Source organism: Atractosteus spatula, chromosome 7 (genome assembly GCF_055471065.1).
Source record: "Atractosteus spatula isolate fAtrSpa1 chromosome 7, fAtrSpa1.hap1, whole genome shotgun sequence".
NCBI classification, from domain to species: domain Eukaryota; kingdom Metazoa; phylum Chordata; class Actinopteri; order Semionotiformes; family Lepisosteidae; genus Atractosteus; species Atractosteus spatula.
The window spans coordinates 44,870,576-44,892,554 of NC_142712.1; the positions used below are offsets into that span (position 1 = coordinate 44,870,576).

Below are 21,979 nucleotides of genomic sequence, written 5' to 3' on the forward strand. Positions count from 1 at the left end.
GTTTTCATGGGTAAAGAAAAGCTTTGCCTATCACTACTTTTAAACCTGTTTTTCTCTAAGTGCCCAGGCATCTTGGTGAATATATTTTGAAACTTGTATTCATACAATGCATTAGGGCAGTCTTGTTGAATGAATGAATTTCTTCAGTCTTATGCAATGAGATCAACATCACTGTTCTCTCTTGTTGGGAGACAAAGGATTAAGATGCATTAAGCCAGTGTTTGACAATTTCTGTACTTTCAACATCAGCACTTCTTACCTTATGTTGAAGGAGTGGTTTGTTGTTATAATGCCTGTTAGCTTTGTTTCTTGTCTTTTTTTGTCATTCATCTACTTTGTGACTGATAACTGCCATGTTAACTAAGTGCTGAAGCAAACAGCTAATTCATTTCATTGCTACGTCTCCCAACAAACAGATGTGAGAAGTCATTTCCACAGCTCTTATTACAGAAACAGAAAATGACAACAGTTCTCTGTATGTCACTAACTAGATTATCTCTTTAGTCATCTCTCCTCCAGCTCTAAGAATTTATTCTTAACCATAGTATATGTTTCAACTACACTCAAAAATAACATAAGAAATGTCACAAATAAGAGAACCATTTAGGTTGTTTAGTACTAAATATACTAACTCGATCCAATAAGCCATTTCTTGAAAGGAGTAGGGGTATTGGCTTCAATAACATGATTAAGTAATTTGTTGCAGACTTCCACAGTAGTCATGTAAAAATGTGCCACCTGTTCTTGGGTAATAAGGTAGTGGACAAAAAATGGAAAAACGTGGGTAAATGAAGGTGTCCCCCATGGTCACACAGTGGTTAATAAACATGACTCTGTTATCCATATATCATGACCTCAGTTGCCTGATATGAGCTCAGTCAAGGAGGAGAATCTATAAGAAGGAGGCAGCACCTTTCTTCCATAAATTCCTCATGGAATTATGTACCCAACACCCCATTAATGTAGTGCTTCCATATTTTTACCCACCTACCCACGCTTCCCTGTTTTTTCTACTTTTGAATTCTGATTCATGGCTAATCTTAAGGAAGTCCGGTGAGTACAATTTGTCATGCTAAGACAAATTTTAACCTGTCATTGTATATTTAATTTCTTTTAAATCCAGAAAAGCATCTGATCACACTTCTCTGGACTGATTGTCTGGCTCAGTGTGTAGATTCATTATCTGAGAAGCACAATGTCTTTGATTAAAGGATTAGTCCTTACTTTGTTGTCCAAGAAGGACATTTTAAATTCTGGGGATTTCAAGGACTGTATTTGTATCTGATCTGATACCTTTGGTTTGTGTTTCTTGTTAATATTATTTCAGTTTAAATTTCATGTTTCTACTCTGTGTTTTTTGGTGTGTTTATAGACCTATTATTCTTTTATTGGCTGAGGGTCAGATTAAGATACACTTCATGCTTATTTGTCTGTCTTGTTTGTCTGCACCTGCATTAAACCTTTTGTTTATGTAATGTTTTAACTTCTATTTCCAATGCAAATAAAATATAAGCCTGTATTGTGCAAACAATCATTGTTTAAATTGGTTTGATGTTTTTCATCTTGTTCTTCTCCCACCAGCATGAGGGACATTCTGTACATGTTAGCATAACTCACTGGAGATTATAGCATTAGCATTAACCTGATGCAGCTCTCCTGAGGTTTTGAATTGTGGCTAATGGTACTTTCTTTATAGCATGGACTTTGATGATGAGGATGGAGAGGGACCAAGCAAATTTTCAAGGTGAGTATAAAATGAAGTGGTTAAGATAATAGGCATTATAAAACAGACTTAAACGGATATTTAATAGTTTCAAGTGGCTTCTAATTGTAGTCTAGGATCCTGATCTTAGATCTGTGGTTATTTTCACTTCATCATTTTTGTTTGTAGCTCCACTGTATCTACTTTCTGTAGAAGAAAACAATTCATGCAGAGAAACGTCCAACAATTCCATTTAAACATTCCTGTCTTTATTTTCTGTCATATTGTTTATGCATATTTGCCATTTCTCATCCTGATTTTTTGTTTTATCAGCTGCAAACAGTGGGTGATTTACCTGCATCATGCCAAGCCGATTTCTCCATGTCTGATTTATATTAACAGATTATTTTTTTTAATTCCATTCTTGTCTTTAAAGGATCTGTATCCCCTTGTTTAACTCTAAACACTGCTCTGTACAAAAATACGTGCTCTCCCCTTTGTGGGTTGCATAGTCAAGAGGATGCAGCGCCCCCTTCTGGAGAGAGAGAAGTAGACTTATTCCTGTAAATAAAAAGCTAAGGTTTTCTAACCAACAATTTAAAGTATTTTATAAAATAAAACAGTTAAATAACATTTACGTCAAATGTAACTTTTTCCCTTGTTTCTGCATTAAGTTGCAGTGTGTCCACAGTCTGAAACAAGAGTATTGCCTGTTGTTCTGCTTGTGGAGGCTACCTGTTGCTGGCAGTTCCCAGTTGTGATCTGATCAGTGTAGGATCTTTGGTAATATCATAGTGTTGCTCTCCTCTGAGGTCAAAAGTACATAGTAAATGCTGACAGGTCCCCTGTCTATCTTTGTGAGGTTTTAGGGCTTTGAGAGGTATGTCCCAGGGTTAAATTTGGATTCCTGTCCAATGATCAGAGCTAAACCTTTGTTTCACCATTACCCCAAAGGAGGATACAGCCACTTTAAACGATGTTTGCACTTTTCTGCTTATCATTCACTTTTGTAGTCACATGCACCCGTTTAAGGCAAATAAATGGTTCTCCTGAAATTCATAGTCTTGTAGGAAAGACAAAACAGAGCCAGCTCAACATATAAAAGTGTCGGAGGATATAATTTTGTCTGACAGTGTGTTTAGACCACTGCATCCGAGTGAAAAGGGCTGAGGACTTTTTCTATGTGCTAAAAACTAAGGGGCAGTGGAGTAGTGTCATGACTGTTTGTGTCTAGGTACAATAGAAAAGGGCCTTTGTAGTATAAAGAGAGTAATTCCTCTTGAAAAGCCACATTTTATACTGGATGTTAAAAGCTGCATGCTTTTGAAATTCTAAATGCTAGTAGAAATACTTTATTACTTTAATTGATTTATGTTGGTTAAAAAGTGAGTCACCAGTCATGATGAGACCACTGCTTGTCTTTTCTATATGCATTGGTCCAGTGTGCTTTCATTCCATGACTGCAGAAGTGCTTTGCTCTGAATGTTAGTGGTCATCCCAGACTCTCTGTGTGCTCACTGCTATGCTCTGTTTCTAGGTATGATGATGATCAGATTCCTGGTGATAAGGAAAGGTTTGCGAGGTAGGACTGATCTGCTCAGATTGCAGAGGATTTGATCTCTTTATCTGTGCTGCTTAATGCTTTTTAATATTATTGCTACAAATGGAAGAGAATTTTTAAACAACAATAATACATTTTTAAGGAATGTGTTTTTCTTAAAGGTTTTATTACCTTTTTCCACAGAAGTTAATTAAAACAAATTTATCATATACTCTGATGGAAAACTAATGCAGCTGCAAAGTTTATCACATGAATAAAATACAGCTTTTGAAATAATAATAACTTCATTTTTAAGCATAACCAGATTGTAAAGGCAGTTCATAAACCATTCTTATGTGATGTTTGGTAAGTACGTTTTGCAACTCTGTCCGAATTGACACACTGATAAATAAATGTGATTGTGTGTCCACAGGCATGTAATAATGCTGTTCTCTTAATTTGGTTCACTGTAACTGTGCCCAGATAGTGAGCAGTGTGTATCCTTTCGATTGTGAATTGCACAACTCCTGACAGAACAAAAGCTGCTATGTTTAGAGAATTATTTTCTACTGCTGATTCCTCGATTTTGCTACCCCCTGTAATTTTGAAGTCCTTGATTTTATGGAATGAGTTGCTTAAAAATAAACAGAATCCCAATTTTAACTACATTACTTCTGTTTTGCACCACCCTTGAACAGTATCAATAACAGAGTCTTTTTCTTATGCTCTGTCCAGGTGGGTTATTCAGGATAAATCTAATTATTTTAAAACTTTCCTCCCGAGTGGTAGTTTTATAGGGAGCTGAAAGCTGTGCTGACTAGCCAAGGAACAGCACCAGCAGTAAACACAGACCTCACTCCTGCTGCATTGCTTCTTCAGAATAAATTCATGAGCTAGCCAGCTGCATAGCTTAAGTTGAGTGGTTACAGGTATAGTTAGCAATCAAGTTTTGTTTTCCATTATTTTTTGTTTCATTTTTGAAGGTATTCTGTGCAGGTCATTGTTATTGAGCCAGAGTGACTCTGGAGACACCACACAATGAATATGCCGCTCTTTAATGATATCATTAGGATTAAGAGACCAACCCCAACAGTGTGATTGCAATTAAGGCAGTTATTGATAATGTCTGGCTTTAACCCACTAGGTTTGAGGAACAGCCTGGCCATATGGATGAGGTATTCAGCCCCCCCTTACGGTAAACCCAGGGGCTGCTGCACTGGTGGTGTTGTGGGGGATGGAGAGGGGTGTCAGTGAGACAAGCACTGGGATACAATGTTCTTATGACCCACAGTTATACCTTGGAGAGCCACTGAAACACTGTAGGGGACTAACTAATGTCAAACTTACATTACGAACGCTGGTAGAATAAGAAGGTATTAATGCATTTTTTTTCGTTTTAAACCTGAATATAAGTCCCAGATAATGATTTAAGAAATGCAGCTGCTTTCTTACTTTTTTTTTTGTTTTGCGGATTCTGTTTCCCTTTGTGTTTTGGAGGCTGTCATGCCACGGTGATGCAGTGCCTCGTCTGTAGGCTAATTTTTTAATTTCATGTTGCACGCCCAGAGAGAACCACAGCGAAATTGAAAGGCGCCGGCGGAATAAGATGACTCAGTACATCACGGAGCTGTCGGACATGGTGCCCACCTGCAGCGCCCTGGCGCGCAAGCCGGACAAGCTGACCATCCTGCGCATGGCCGTATCGCACATGAAGTCTATGAGGGGCACGGGGAACACCTCCACTGATGGCGCATACAAGCCCTCCTTCCTAACGGAGCAGGTGGGCAGATGTGTGGGGCTAACGCAGTGTCCTTGGAGGGAGGATAAGCTGCCACAGTGTCTGCAGATAATGTGGCAGGAATGCCAGTGACTGATAGTGACAGACAGGTTTGTTGTAATGGAGTATAGATAAGGAATTAGGAAAGAAAATTTCACTTTGATTCACATCTTATGTTTCTGTGTCTGTGCTTCGTTTAAAATGAGTGGACTATGTGGTCTCCAGTAGACCCTCCATTATCCTAAAATCTAGTTTCCTGCTTTTTGTAAAGCCTTGATTATTTCCTTTCTCCCTTATTCTTAGTGGCAGTAGTGAGATGGAAAACATATGAAGGAATGTCAAACATATTTAGTCCTGTAAACTTCAGGTGACCTGCTTTATAGTGGTGCAACTGATGCTGCACTTCAGTTGTGTGTGAAAGCAGGTCCTTTCATCCTTTTGGATGAAAAGTGCTACAAAAGTGCATTTAATTACTGTTGGAAGCAAATTCTCATTTACAGTGATGACCAAGAGAATACCTATTTATACAAGAGGCTGTTTATTGGAGCAGTTTGCATGAAGTACCTTTTCTAAGGCTACAACAGTAGTGTCTTACCTGGGATTTGAACCCACAACCACCCAGAGCACCTACCCCTGCTCCACATTCTAGCTCCCTTGCAATATCCGTTACTGTAGCAACAGTGTTTGCAGTGTCTTTGTGCTACTTGGTTATCCACAGGGAGCTCAGAGCTGAAGAGCGCAGGGCTTGAATTGGTTTTTGTTACTTTTCAAGAGGAACCCATGATCTCGTCCCTTGTGTCTTATTTTCCCAGGCTTTTGCAAAACATTCTTTATTTTCCAACACTGACCTTCTGCCGAACCTTTTCCTCAAAGGAACTGAAGCACCTGATCCTGGAGGCAGCAGACGGCTTTCTGTTCGTGGTTGCTGCGGAGACGGGCAGAGTGATCTACGTTTCGGACTCTGTGACTCCGGTCCTCAACCACCCACAGTCGGAGTGGTTCGGAAGCACACTGTTTGAGCAGGTGCACCCTGACGACGTGGAGAAGCTAAGGGAGCAGCTCAGCACCTCCGAGAACTCGATGACCGGTAGGAAGCGACGCGCACACCTGTCAGTGATTTCTGTGTTACAGGTTGTTTTACCTTGTGTGCGTAAGGTGAAAGAAACCAACATTTCTATTTTAGAACCTACTATGTTTGGTGTTGCCTAAGTGATTTTCTACTGAAATATCTTTTTTGACCTTTGAAGATATGAAGATGTAGATAAGCATTTAACAATATAGCAATTTGAGCAGAATGTTAATGCTGTACACTAGGTTTTTTTCACCAGCGTCTGACAGTCTCACATTTTCTTCTCGACAAAGGCTCACATCCCCTGATGTCTGGAGTCTTTGAACACCTGTTTAAAAACTACCCAGTAGCATTCTCCCTACTGACCAAGGGTTTGTGTACTCCCCTGCTTATGTTAGATTACTGATATGACTGCTGACAACTGTTAAACCTGTAAAGGTTTAAAGCTTCATGTTTTAGCTTTATCTGATTTTTTTTCTTTTTGAACTGTAGACCTGACTATTAGCTCTGGGTTCAGCTCCTGGGGTGCTATCTGTGTGGAGTTTATGTTCTACCCCGTGTTTGCATAGATCTCCCCTGGCTGCTGCAGTTTTGTCCCACATTTTAAAGACTTGCTGGTAGGTTAATTGGCCTGGTGTCCCATTCAGGGTGTATTGCGCCTTGCTGGGTGAGTCTCCATCTCCCCAACTCTGTACTAGAGGAAGTGGTTTAGAAAATGCATGTTTGGGAGATTACTGCTGTCGCCACCAGATGGTGCCTTAAACACATACTTTTATCCATATTATCTTGAAGCTTCAATTAATGAGAACGAAATGCAGCTAAAGACTGCCTTAGATAGCTCTGATTTATCATACATCTTCCAGGTATTAAACAGCAAACCATGTCTGGGCATTACGCTGTTTTATTTATATAGCCGCAATCCCCTGAAGGCTATTCTACTTTTCACACAAATAAATAGATATATATTTAATATTTCAGTATCTGTTTGTGATACAAGTTAAAATGCAACACAAAATTACGTAATCTTGCAAACCTAATTTTCCTTTTCTGAATTTCAAAAACTGTGCTGTATAGTATGTGGAACAGATTTAATTAAGTGGCTTAGTGTTGCCTTTATTAAGACTTTTAAGTTAGTTGTTTATACAGCAAGAACATCAGAGAGGTTAAAAAAGGGAGGAGGTTATTCGGCCTGTTGAGCTCAGATGGTAGATGGTAGCTGTTTCTTTGTAAGGAAATACCCTCACTTGGACATGATTTCTGTATTGAAAACCAGTCTTCCCAACTGCAGGAAAACCTTGCTCAGCTATGGTTCTGCTCGGTGTTGGAGACAAGATGACATCACACACCACTGTCTCTCCACCCAGTTGGGGTGTTCAGTTGTGTGCTTTTCACATTAGCTTCCTCACGTGTTTTCGGTGCTCTTTTAAGTACATTCGATGATTTTGCTATTTGTGATCATTTCTACTGTACAAAATTTTACAACTATTTATGGATTTAATTTATAATTAACAGCACTGCATTTGTACTTTTTAAGGGAGAAATCCTCAAGTTAGACATTGATGACTGTAACATGGACCACGGAAACCTAACCCCTTATTTTCCATTTATAGCAATCTCTTGCCAGTCATTCCTGAAAATTCTCCCAGTAGGTAAATTCTCAGTTTGTGATCTTAAGACTTGGTGGCAAAATAGGTTTTGAGGAACTGAAGTCACAAATGAACCTATGAAATCTCTTAAGTTCTTTTCACCTCCAGATATTTAACACAAAAACCCCAGACTAAACTGAAATATAATAGATCATAACAAATCCTAATGCCATATGCTAAAAATAGCCCAGTTTTCAGGTATCAGTTATCAGGCAAATAGCCTTTTTAGACAGTTCGGCAGGAAACTGTCTTCACTTTATGTGGAATTGCAATTTTTAAAGTTAACAAACCACTCCTGATCTTTCAAATGATGCTTGTAAATTCTCTTAGCTTTAGTATATATTATATGCATATTTCTCAGTGTTTGGGTCATGTGGCCTTTTTTAAACTTTAAGTAAAGACGCACTACTGGCAACACTGTGATAACAGCTTTATTGTTCTTTATCATGCAAGTTGTTGATTCATTAATGCAGAGTAATTTAGCAAGAGCACTATTGTTTTGACCTTCTCAATTGATGAAGAACTTTTATTTTATTCTCTAAAGACATCACTGATCCTTCACACTTAGCAAAACCAGATTCTTCACCCTTTCTCAAATGCTTATACCCATGGCATAAGTTAAATAGCTTATTTAACTGGCGTTTAAAGCCAGGAGCCATATCACCCTGCAACATACAAATGGCAACCCACTGAAGCTGGACAGTACCTGGAGGGGAGACCTCCTGGGAAAAACTAAGGTTGCTGCTGGAAGAGGTGTTTGGGGGGCCAGTAGGGGGAGCTCACCCTACGGTCTCTGTGGGTCCTAATCCCCATCGTATAGTGATGGGGACACTATACTGTAAAATAGACACCGTCCTTCGGATGAGACGTAAAACGAGATCCCGACTTTCTGTTCTAATTAAAAATCCCAGGGTGTTTCTCGAAAAGAGTAGGGGTGTCCCATTGGCCTTTACCAATCATGGTATCCTAATAATCCTCATCTCTTAATTGGCTTCATTGCTCTGTTCTCCTCCCCACTGATGTGTGGTGAGTGTACCAGTTGGATGCTGTACATCGGTAGTGATGGAGGGGAGTCCCCATTACCTGTAAAGTGCTTTGAGTGGAGTGTCCAGAAAAGTATTACATAAGCGGAAGGAATTATTATTATTGTGTATATATATAGAGAGAGAAATAGTATAACTAGATTTTAGTCACAATCACTGCATGGTACAAGGAGCTGTCAGTGTGAAATGTAATACTCTACTATATATGCAACATGTAACACTTAAAAGAAATGTACACATATGTGGGGTAATGAGGATATCTAAAAGCAAAACGGTTCATGTATACTTAAGTATAATGGGTCAGTAATACAGAAATACATTTGTGGGTACTCAAATGTGAGATTGGTTAACTCGTGGTTGGCAAGTGATTATTGTACTTACTAGGTGCCAACCACTGTTTTGCCAACTGCAGGGGTTTCCATGGACATAACCACAGCGGTTAGCAAGGTAAACCTGTACTTGGATCAGGTCTGGATTCCCTGGGAATACTTCATGACTTAGTTTCTCTGGTACCCCAATTTCCCTGCGTAGGATTTTGTGATGTTTGACATTTTAATTACATGAAATGCATGTCTGTGAAGGAAAAATTGATAAAACTGACATAGATGCATTTTGTTGAGAAATTATTCACCCAACTAGGACAAATACACATGACTATCAAGGAAATGAGAAGGCATGTTCTGTGTACCCGTGCTATTTAATTTCAAGCCGTATTTATATGTTACATACTACATGCTATAGTACCTGTTTCATAGGCCTGCTATTAAGGTAAAGGCCATGATAATAGTTTTCCAGTTCTGGTCCTGTTGTGTCACTGACTTTCTGTGAGTCACCTTTCAGCACTTGACCAGATATTTGTGTTTATAAATTTGACCAGTGCCTTTGGAAAGGAGTTTATATGTTTGCTTTTTGTTCCAGAAATAGGGTTACGTCATAAGAGCATGCGAAGGATTACAAACAAGAAGAGGCTATTGTGCTCATCTCCCTCATTTAGTCATCTGTTGACTTTACAGGAATGTACGTTCTTAATTTCTGCTTTATTACATGGAACATTTCAATATAATGTCTGGCATTGCTAAGGATAAACTTTAGGTAATTAAATTTGATACATCAGGAAATCAGCACAAACAAAAAATGGCATAACTTCATCATCTTTCAATATCCATGCTTGAGGAATGTCCAGATAAAATATTGATACGTGCATGGCTTTAATGATCGTGTTTTTCAAAAACCAACTGACTTTTTTTTACAATCTAGATTAAACCTGCGTTTCTTTGTTTATGTTCCCCCCGTCTCATTTTCTTTTCTGTCACGTCATTCCTGTTAGTGACTGCTGTTTTTCTCTTTGCCTCAGATTCCTCCCATTCCTCCAGGGCAGTTATAGCTGCATAGCTTTTCTATGCGTTACATGTTTCTGAAGATGTTTGCTGCAAAACAAAACAATTTCTCTGTTTTCGTTAAGTCTTTTGATGTCTCTGAACAAGTTGAGTGCAATCCTAGTGTTTTTAATTGAAGTGTTTTTTTATTAATAACATACAAGATAATTTCAGTTTCTTTTGTAGCCTGCAACCATAATTTGTAAGTTTTGCAACATATCGCTCTTCATCTAACTGAGATTGAAGGTGTGATTGGGATCCCGTAAAACTGCTAGAGCACAGCTCACTGATTAAAAAAAATTCAATTTTGGGAAGATTTCTGCTTGGCAGTAATAGCCTCCTTCCCTTGATTGTTTCTGCTTTTTATGTAGCAGACACACAAAAGGCTTCGATCTGTTGTACTGGAGACATCTGTGTTGTCTTTTTTTATTCATGTGTTCTCCCTCAAATAATTACAGCATTTCACAGATATAATAAGAAATCTGTTCAGTGTAGTCTTAATCATATTTTGAATTGGATCCATTCCAAATGTTAGTCATCCTTGATTATACTTGCTTAGTCACTGATATGTTCTTGATCCTGTAGACAGGCTTGATAAATGACTTGATTCGTTAAATTATGTATACATAAATATAAAATGGCTCTGCATTAAGCTGAAGCACAGACACAAAATTGTATTGCTTTAGGAAAATTAGTTAACTACATTGGTTCACAAACACCTTTGCTTTGTTTTCAAGTATCTCAAAGACATTTAGCTTTAGAAAATGAAGCTATATTTGATGGCCTACTTAATTTGTGCACTATTGATTATACACTCACCTGCAAAACTATAGGAACCCTTGATAAAGAGAAAAAATGCAGCATTAAATTAGTTATACTGTCATTTATCATTTTGGGAAATATTAAATAATACAATGTAATTAATCAAAATTTCCCAACTTGTAAAGCTTTCATAAAAAACTGTCTGAATTATTGGCCCCATTTTTTTGGAGTACTTTATGTATCCTCCCCTTGCAAGAATAACTGTACTGAGCCTTTCTCTATAAAGTTTTAGGATTTATAGAAAAGAAATTTGGGAAGGGTCTTCTACCATTACTCCCTACAGAATCTTTCCAGATCCTTGATTCTGCATTTATGGCCTGCCCTTTTCAAATCAAACCACAGGCTTGTTTAAATGAGATTTGAGTCCATAGACTGAGATGATCATTGAAAAACGATGATTGTGTGGTCATGTAACCATTTCTTTGTGAATGGATCATCCACAAAATCCAGTCATTTTGTGGATGATGTGTTGTGGTCATTATCTTGCTGGAAGATCCACTTGCAGCCAAGTTTAAGCCTCATGGGAGACTCACCCAGGCTTTTGGCTAACTAATGGAAGTAAAACAGCCCAATCACATCAAAGATCTGCCGATATATTTTATAGTAGGTATGATGTTCTTTTCTGTATATGCACCCTTCTTTTGATGTCAAACCCACTACTGCTTTTCATGGCTTTATTTTTTTTTCTTTTGGCCATAACACCTGGTTCAAATCCAGGTACTGTTTAGCAAGCTCCAGGTGCTTATTTGTTGGTTGCGTCTGTAAAGTTTTTTTTTCTAGTAGCCCTTCCAGTTGGTGGTGCTTATTTATAGATTTAGAGACCTGCTGACCCTAAGATGAAACCAAGTTCTAAAATTCTCTACCTCTGGTCCTTGGATTTTTCTTTGCCTCCCAAACCAACCTCCTCACTGTGCATGGGGGCAAGATACACTTGTGTCCTCTACCAAGCAGATTTACTGCTGTTCCAGTGCTCTGTTGTCTGTTTTATGTAGCTCATCTTTATCAACGGTGCCAGTAATTTTGGAGATGACTGTATGGTAGTGATTTTTTTTTATTGAACCTGGAAGGTGTCTGTAGTTCTTCTCCTGTGTTTCATGATGAGGGTGTTGTAAAGAAGTAATTTTTGCATTTTGTTGCATTTACCAAGATCAATATTGCTCATATGAAAACTACAGTAATGTGCTCTAAGTGCTGGAAAATATGATTATGCAGCATTGTAATAGGCTGGCTAAATACAACACCTTTCTGTGAGAATTCCAGACGTTAGGAATGCTTCTTAATCTGTTTTAAAGTGGTGCACACATGGCATTAAACCTCTTTTGCTGCAATAATCTGATTAAGCAGCAAACATGAACATATTTGTGACAGTAGAATAGCAATGCGTATACAAGTGGCTGCTTGTCTTTCTATACATTTCATGCTACTTAAACATGACTTTTATTTCTAGGTAGCATTTCTGATTTTCTTGATTGGGCTATAATGAGGCAAATAACTGTATCAAACATGTAATGATGAAATGCATGTTGATATGTTTTTTCATTGCCACTTAGTGGATTGAGTGCTGAATTACTAAATCTTACTAAATATCATTATCCAGGGGCATCTTACAGAATATGTGATTTTTACATTATGCACAAGTACAATGACCAATTGTACAATTAGTCAACAACAATAAGATAATATCATTTTATTCCATTAATAAGACACTAGCTGGAAGAGCAACAGGTGCAAACAGTGAAAGAATTAAAATGAAAGCTATGCAGACACTGTGGCTACAGTGCAATAGAGTAAACACATCTGTATTTCCTTCAGTGTTTGTAATTAACATTTAAACTGTACTAAAAAACTAATTACCATATTAAGAATTACAAATCTTCTTGATAAGGTTTAAAAGTTAGCAAAGGATTTAGTTTGGAGCTGAGAGATCACAAGTGCTGTCTAAAAAGTGGAGCCTAGGTCAGGACAGTGCCAAAAGGCGGTCAGGGACTGGGAGCAGTTTATTCCTCCCCTGAGGGGTGGAGGTAGAAAAGAGTGTGGAAAAGAAAGAGTGGTGAGGGAGGTGTAAGGCTCAGATAAGAGACCGAAGTTCAGAGCAGAGACAGCAGTGCATGGTGGCAATGGTAGGGGAGAACCTAAGAGTTTGAATTGTATTTGTGCGCCAGTAGGGAACCAGTGGAAGCAATGCAGTGATGAAGTAGCAGGAAAAGTGAGGAACAGAAAACGCAAATTGAGCTGCAGCGTTCCAGGGGAGTAGAGTGAATTAGTGTTGGGAGGAGAATAAAGTATCCATCAGTGTAAGAGGAAGCAGAGAGATGAATTCAGCAAAGAGGAAGGCAGCACAAGCTGAGTGAAGAGAATTGGTAATGAAGAGGAGAGCAGTTTGTCGGGCATGATGAGTGAAAGCTGGACTGTAGTAGGTCAAGCAGCTGGTCTGTTGTGTGGCCAGGCTTTACACTATAACAGCAGACTTGCAGCTGGGGTTGTTCTGAGGACAGTGGTATGTATGGTATGTGTAACCTGCCTTCACACTGTTAAATAAAATTACAGTTATTCTTATCCATCTTCATCTTGCCCTTTTCACCTTTTCCCTCTTTTATGACCCTGTGTATTTGCAGACTGTTCATTTTCTGAAGATGTTTGTTCAGGTTTTATGAAATACATGTGGAAAACCGAGATCTGATACCTTGTTTGCCAAGTAGAAAATCTTAATTCTTCAGGGTATTACCCACCATCAGCCTGAATTTAACTTGGACCCCATGTCTGATGCAGTCATTGTCTTGACCTCCTTGTTCTTCAGACCTTGCTCATTTCCTTTTGTTTTTCCAAAAAAAAAACCTTTATCGGCGTTTCCATTTTTGATTGAAAAATAATCTCACTAGGGTTTTCCTGATTGCTCTGTCAGTAGGAGAAGCGGCAGCGCTGGGTATTTGTGTTTCCCTCCTCCTTCCTGCTGGGCCCTGTAGGAGCCCGGTAGAACTGCTTCCAAAGCAATCCTGTCCTGCGGTGTGTCCGCTGTTTTCAGGGCAGTTCAGGAATACGTCTGGGCACTCCGGGCATGAACCCAGTGAGGCCCAACGCTGGTGTGCTCAAAACGCAACATTACTCATCTGACATGAATCAAATATGGGATTAGACCCTTTTACAAGGATATAGAGGTAGCCAGCATCATTACTGTCCAATGTTCTCGTGTGCATGTTTATAGGGACTAATTTCTGTGGTATAAGGACAAATTAAATTCACTTTAGTTTGGATTATCCTCCTACTGGGTTTCATTAAATCGTGCAAACAAATCATGGAAAGCATTTCTCTTAACTGGTGATGGCATACATACCTCACCTACAGGACATTCTTTTTCTTTGTGGTTTTAAAGAAAAGGTTTTTTCTGGGGGTGGGGGGGGGGGGGGTGTTGTTTTTGTTTCTGAAACGTGCCATTTGGTGCGCGTGTTAGTCACCCTACTGATGCATTTAAAAACAGTGCTGGAGTTGCGCAACAAATGTCCGGGAAAAGATTGTTCCTTTTGTGTGTGTGTGTGGGCGGGGGGGTCTTTAAGGTTAAAGCTTCCATCACAGAGAGTGCTTTCGAGCTGCTGTAATCTGCGGATGTGGAGCTTGGGACTGTTTGAGGTCACCTGAGGCTACTTGCATTCTCATGTGAGGAAGTGTTGGCAGTCAACATGCTATAGCCTAGGAACAAGTAAACCTAAAACCATTTGGAACTTATATACTCAGTATTACTTAATATGTGCTTTAAGATTTCCCGTTTAAGTGGTTTGCTTGAACATTTCGATTTCAATCCAATTTCAATTCAGGCTTTATTATCCTCTGGGATAGTCATAGGTGTTTTCAAATGCCTTATCAAATCTGAATGTTGCGTTTAACTTACGGAATGTTTCTTATATGTAAACAGACTTCAGTAAAACACTTTTTTGAGCAGCACATGGACATGACTTTTAGCACTACAGCGTTTAGCTCTTGTGATTGATTCTGGACAGGGGTACTTTCTGTGTGGAGTTTACCTGTTATGTCTGTTTATATGGACTTAACACTCATCGTGCTGAAGTTTCCTCCTACCTTCCCAAGTCATGCTAAAGCTTAATTGGTATTTCTGAACTGTCCCTGCATACTTGTGTGCGCCCTGCAATGTACTGGCATCTATCCATGTTTTACTTAGATCTGCTCATTATTAAATCATTTGGTAGGATTAATTACTTAAACTCAGATGTTTCAGTAAATTTGTGATCATTGAACAGCTTTGTTTATTTTATTTTATTAGTGTTCTTTAGATTTTACACTCTTGTACTCTTGTTACCACACATGTCTTTTTTGCAGGGATGGTGATACACAATACACAAGTTTCAGAACAAATAGTGTATTCAGGGTACTTAACCCCTTGTCTCACAGACTGCGAATCATGATGCCTTACGCATGCTATAGGGTCACAATGGAACTTCATTACTGTGTCTTCAGGGGCAACAATATAGTATAGATGAAACCGAAGGGTTAGTCTGAGCATGTGTTTGTGAGGAAGCTAATGAAGAAATGACTTGATGAATTTGTGGCATAGTGATGTTTTATGCCTTTTGCCTTCACTGCTTTTCATTCTACATAAAGACTGTTACAGAGTTCAGGCTGCCAAGTGAGTCTGTTGTCAAACTAGTATTTGGCAGTGGGCTTGGAATATCTGACAATGTTTTGCTTCCATTTCTGTCTGGTTAACTAACTGAATGTGTTTATTATGATACTTTAATACAGCCTAATGTAGAGTAATGTATATCTTCCTTAATTACTTCATCAGGACACAGTAGACCCATGTTGTTTCATCTGCTATTATATCCTGCATTTTCATCCCAGATTTTCTTCTGATTTTACAGCACACAGGAGCCGCAGTTCAGGAGATAATGGGCAGATGATTCAGGCTTTTAAATGTAAAAATTTAGACATGACAGTTCAACTCCCGTTGCACAGCATTTGAAGCCATTTTGAGCTGTAGGATCTACATGTACAGGAGCCATTATTTCAATCAACTCAAATCCTTTCGCAGTGGGCGTTTAATTTCCCCAAAAAGAAGCTGCTTATAAGAGCCACGTTAAAACCATGTTTTTCTCACATTTGGGGTAAATTATGGGTATATATCAGAAACTTGTAAGTTTTTCAACAACATTTTTCAATTTTTGTTGAAAGCAGCTGAATGATGCTCTAAGCCTATATTCATTGTAGTGTTTGAAAATGAGTGAACAAGTGAACTGATTTTTTCCAGTTGCCCTAGTCATAGAAAACATTTTTCACAGCAGTTGAAAATAATCTTCTTTGTTATGCTTTGCTGGTTTGGCTCATTTTAGATGTGTTTTCCTTTTGAAATTCTCAGCCCTCTCTACTTCTCAGTCTTTGCTACAGTATTTAACGTGAAACATTTGGCATTTGTTTTCTGACCCTGTCTGATCCCTTGTAAACAAGTTTATGTTTGAACACAATTAAAATGTTGTGGAGAAGAAAAAATTCCATTTGTTGCCAGTTTAATATAAAAGTACATTTTGAAGTATCCTGACGCTACTTCATATAATCTGGAATTCCCCCAGGAGGTAAAAAATTCCAAAGAAATTCCATTGTCATTAAAACATATTTTAAGATGTTGATCTGCTAAAGTTCTGCATCTAGAACTTTAAGGACTAAGTGGAATTAGATTTGGAAGGCTTGTGACTTCTTTACTGATTTGATTATAACAAAGTTGTTTTAATCATAATTTTGTTTTCTAATGTTTGTAATTTATTCTATCAGTTGCACAGATATGAAAAATGTTAAAAATTGGCTCTTCTGCATTAACCTCTAGGGTTGCATTTTTCATTGTGGCAAAATTTATTCTATAACATTTACAAAATACCATGACATTAAGGATGTGCTGTTAATAATGATTTTTGACTGATTTAATTATTAATAATAATTGTGCTGGCTGTGGCTCTTTTAGAGCTATGTAATTGAGCCTGCCAGTGGGATAAAGACATGCACTGATGTTTCTGTACTTACAGTATGAGCTAGGTATTTCACTTGGATTGCTTCAGGATCTTTAATATAAATTATTAAAGATGATGTGTAGTTGGATTTGGGAAGAACATGGGTGCAAGTGTGCATGGACTAGGAAAGATAGTCATTGGGGAGGGTTGTGAAGTTAAGGTAATTCATGAAGTCTTAAAATCTGTGGTGTATCTCAGTGGGATTTGTGGATTTCCTGCTGCTGTGTCCTGAGCAACATTACTTCAAGGATTTTCTATGAAACAGGGGCTAGAAAGAACAATAACAACTTGAACAGAAAGAAACAACCACAAGTTTTCTTTCTTGTCCCACACAGGGCGAATCCTGGATCTGAAGACTGGTACTGTGAAGAAGGAAGGTCAGCAGTCCTCCATGAGGATGTGCATGGGATCCAGGAGGTCTTTTATTTGCAGAATGAGGTATTGATATGAGTGCCCGCATACTGTACATGCTCAAAGGCTACTGCTTTATACATGCATCTCCACACTGCTGATGTACTCTATATAGTGAGACATGGGAAGTGGAAATTCCCTCTTTTCTATTTAGGAGGCACAAGAAATACAGGGTATGGCTTTCCTCCCAAATGTTAAATAGAAGGGCCGAGTGTTAAGAAACATCGCTCACCTTTAACAGCTAGAATGTAACTGTTAAGAAAATTATTTTTATTCAATTTTAGTCTATTGATTAGACAGAAAACTTGTCTTAAAAACACAAATACACAAAATGTGAAGATGTTTTTGTGTTGCCCACATTATCTAAAATCTGCTATATAAAAAGAATATACTGAGTTGGATGGAAACATCACTTCTTGATTTGAATGCAGCTCATTCCTCCTCTGGGGTAACCAGGCTGAACCGCTCTATAACAGTTCTTTACCTGTATGAGCTGGCTGTTCACATTTATCACAATTTCGGCTGATTGCTTTGAAAGTGGTTAGAATACAAAAAGAATCCCACTTCTAAAACCCCCAGTAGTGTTTCTTTCACTTATTACACTGTTGATGCTGGATCTCTAGAGTAGCTTAGCCAGTTGTCCAAGCATAGGCTGAGCCCTATGACCACAGGTTCAAGACTGGGCCATGGCACTAGCCGACTCGTGACCAGGATTCCCCAATGGCACACTGACTGAGGTCCGCGGAGGGTAGGGTGGTAATAGTGGGCCAGAGCTCTCTTGGCTCTCTGTGGCAGAGTGCCCCCTGTGGCCTTAGTGCCACTCGCAGGCTTGAGATGCTATCGGTGAGCAACGTGCCTCTCCTCCAATCAGAGCTGGAGCTGCAGCATGGGACCATGGTGCCTGTGATGTGTTAAAAGACGAGTGAGTTGAAGGTGGGTCGGTCGGAGGAGTCTGCCTGCACTTCCTCATTCGCCCCTTTTGTACGGTTTTGGGGTGACAAAACACATTTGGCACTTTCAAATTAAAAAACAAAATATTAATGTAGAGATTAAGAGGTTTATTCAATGTTTTTAATGAGTTTTGAATAAACTGATTTAGAGAATAGAGATTTAATAGAGAACAATGTAATATAGTTTTTCCTATATTTATCAATGAAAGGTGAAAGTTATGTTATCAATGAGTCAAATTATTTATCAATTGAAAATATTTATTTTCTACATCCGTTCAACAGCCCTACTAAGCAATGAAGATTGTAGTTTGTCCAAGAATCTGAACTCTTTAAGTATTCCATGTGAGGTTATTTTAAATGAAATAAATATGTAAAATGTGACTGACGCAGCAAAGCTGTCACCTGCTTGCTGTCCCACAAGTGGAGTGGTAAAATACACATGACTGTAAACGTCTACATGGAAAGGACGTTTTTACAGGATCTAATGTTCTTACTATAGTTCTGAATGTACAACTGTGTAAATGGGGAGAGTTATCTGGGTATTAAGATTTTAGCTGGATGTTTAAAACTTTTATCTTTTAAAGTTTTTAAGCCCTATAGATGCTTCTGGTAAAATTGGTTTAGAAAAATATAAAACAACAAAATGTGTTTAAGCCTCTTCTACAGAATTTACCTGGAAGATGATATTGCTGTCATGAGAGATTTCAGAGTTTTTCTTTGAACACAGGGAGTGCCCCATGATTCCAAGCAGTAAGTCGGCAGATACATCATTTCCTTGTAATTTGGGAAGGAAATCCAAACGGAGCACAGCAACTGGAGTAGTCTGAGAGCATCAGGGGAGAAGCTAATTCCAGAACAAACTCGCTAACAAAGCCTTTTTGGATAGCTATTGTGGCTCCTATCCCTGCAGGCTCAGGGCAGTCCCACGATTTCAGAAATGCAGCACCAGCAATAAAAACATTCTTCTTGTTTGTTTTCCCCCTTTCACTATAGGTGCGGCAGTGCTCCGCTAGACCACATATCATTAAACCGGCTGTCCAACATGAGGAAGAGATATAGGTAAGACTCATAGGAATCATTCTGTTGCTGTCTGGCAGCTGTACAAACGCAAACTGTTACAAAACTACTTTTGTTAAAATCTGAACAACATCACAGTGGGCAGTAATCTAAGTCCGAGTGTGTTCTATTTGCAAGGAAAGAAGAATTAGCCTGAAATCTTCAGCTTTATACTAATCAGTTCTAGCCGTCATCCCATTCTTACACAATTCAACCTTTTCAGTTAGTCACCGGACTGAAATCAGGCCTTTTAAACAGAAAACAGATTTGTTTGTGTTTTTGTTTGAATTACTGACATTATAAGGCATTTGTTTGACTTTGGGGAGACTGGCAGTCAGGAAGTTTTGTATTTTTCCTCTTATGAGGTTAGTCTAATTGGATAATAAAATGTTTTATCTGTTTTATTTGTAGAAATGGCCTGGGACCTTCAAAAGAAGGAGAAGCACAGTATTCTGTGGTCCACTGTACCGGCTATATCAAAGCCTGGCCACCTGCAGGTATTTCAAACACTTTTTACTGCTGTTAATCTCTGCCATTGGCCAGTGATTAATGTTTTACCTTAATTAAAACAAATCTCTCTTGTCCATTTTTACCGGCAGTAAACTATTTGCTCAACAGACATCCTTATTTAAGGCGACCTACAGAATATACAGTAATATAGAAATATGATTTAAAAAGGAATAAGAATACAAATAAACCTTTGAGACGGAGACAAGAATGAATGGGACCTGGAGGAGAGCAGTCTGGAGAAGAAGGAGAGGAGAGTTCATGAGAGTGTATAGGGTAGGACTGGAAATATACTGGGACAGAGAGGTTAAAACAAAGGCAGGGAAGAAGGTAAACTGAAGGGAAAAGGAGAGAATGGTCAGGAATGACGCACAGGATCTTGGCAGAACAGGAAAGGAAGAGAGTGGTAGTCAGGAGGAATACAGATGGAAGGGGAAGAGAGTACAAGGGCTCCTAGGATACATTACATATGTGATGACAAATGCTGGGTCAGTTTCCAGGTATGCGATCTCCAGCTAATGAATGCATCTCCATTAGAAAGTGTTTCAAGCTTTGTTTAGACTTGTGCAACATTTCTTTTTGCTTTAGAACATAAATAACAAAAAAGGAAATAGCTTTGTGTGGGTTTCTTGGCCTTTTGTTCAAGGAAGTAACAATTTCACATGCATCTAAACAGATCCTATGGAAACTTTTGACATATTACTATTGCTGACATTTTGTTTAGAGAAGAGCTCTATGTAATTTCTAAGCCCAGTTGATTGTTTTTTCCTGCACGATAAGCAAGTTTGTTTTTCCACAGAAGCAATTTAATGTCCCCTCTGTCATTTGCCAGCAATGAGTGGATTTTGACACTTTTATCCAAAGCAATATTATAGAGGTTACTGTTACCTATTTTTTACATACTAAGTTAACGCAGTGGAGATTGCTGGAGCAGTCTGCTGCTGTTCTGAACAAGGTACTTTACCCTGTGTAACAAACCAAAATTTTTACCCACAACTTGGTCAGAGGTCCAGAACCCAGATAAAATACAGTGGGAGATGCATAACACTTATTTGTAAACTTCATCCCAGGAAACAGTTTTGAATGCCTGTGTGCTATTGACCTGAAATGCAGACATGAATCCTGTTCAGGGATCCTGTTCAAAGTTCAAAATCAGTCTTGCCAATAAAAATCTTTTACCCAGGGACAAGCAGTCACTCCTAGCTGTAATCCATCTAAACCAGATCCTTAAAAGTACGTACAGGAAATAGTACATTAAGATTGTCTTCCATTTTGTGATTCTTCCTGTTCATTTGATGAACTTAAAGAGTGCCTTGTTGTAGTCCTTAATGAAATTTAATGGAAGTGGTACAAGATGACATTAGTTTAAACAACGTAAAACAGTACATGAAAATAAACATACTGTACAAAGGGGATATAATACAAGGAAAGAATGCATTAGTTGGTAAACAACTTCAACATTGTTTAAAAAAACAAAAAATTGTACACCGTGGCAATTTTAGAATAGTTTGTCATGTGGTTTTCTCTATAGCCTAGTCCTTCCATCAGTATAAAATAGTAGGAACTGGGATTCATCAGAGCAGGCAATGTTTTTCCAATTCTCCGCTGTCCAATGTTTTCGTTCCTTAGCCCACTGTAACCACTGTTTGTTCTTTGCTGAAATAAGTGTCAAGGTACAATGAATTCTGCATTATTTTATGGGTCTTTTGGCACCAACATTGTAATGAGCTGTCAGCTGACTAACTGTGGACCATCTGTTGATCTGCACAATTCATGTCATCCTCTTTCATCAATGTGCCATTTTTTATGGCTGGCTCACCATTGGCTGGAAGTCTTTTGGGTGGTGGATTATTCCAGATTCCAGGACCATTCCAGATACACACTGGACACTGTTGAGCTTGAAAAACTCAGCAGCATTGCAGTTCTTGACACACTCAAACCAGCACACCTGTTTGAAGACACTTAAATCTTTTTTTCTTGCCCATTCTCCCTCACATACAAAATCCATGTCTCAATTGTCTCAAGCCTTAAAAATGCTTCTTTAATTTGTCTCCTCTCCTTCATCTGTGCTG

At 38.6% G+C, this 21,979-nt stretch overlaps 1 protein-coding gene across 10 annotated transcripts in view; it reads left to right on the plus strand.

Annotated features, from left to right (window-relative positions):
- arnt2 (aryl hydrocarbon receptor nuclear translocator 2) overlaps nucleotides 1–21,979 on the plus strand; it is a 60,951-nt gene that overhangs the window by 15,936 nt on the left and 23,036 nt on the right. For 4 of the 10 annotated variants that reach the window (XM_088920633.1, XM_088920631.1, XM_088920634.1 and 1 more), the window contains exons 3-9: nucleotides 1,697–1,744; nucleotides 3,240–3,284; nucleotides 4,809–5,022; nucleotides 5,893–6,106; nucleotides 17,319–17,421; nucleotides 19,338–19,403; nucleotides 19,812–19,897. In XM_088920633.1, coding sequence (XP_088776759.1) covers nucleotides 1,697–1,744; nucleotides 3,240–3,284; nucleotides 4,809–5,022; nucleotides 5,893–6,106; nucleotides 17,319–17,421; nucleotides 19,338–19,403; nucleotides 19,812–19,897 — 776 coding nt within the window. Of the gene's footprint in view, nucleotides 1–1,696; nucleotides 1,745–3,239; nucleotides 3,285–4,386; nucleotides 4,438–4,808; nucleotides 5,023–5,892; nucleotides 6,107–17,318; nucleotides 17,422–19,337; nucleotides 19,404–19,811; nucleotides 19,898–21,979 lie in introns of all 10 variants that reach the window. The other 6 variants (XM_088920637.1, XM_088920635.1, XM_088920638.1 and 3 more) reach the window with 3 other exon arrangements.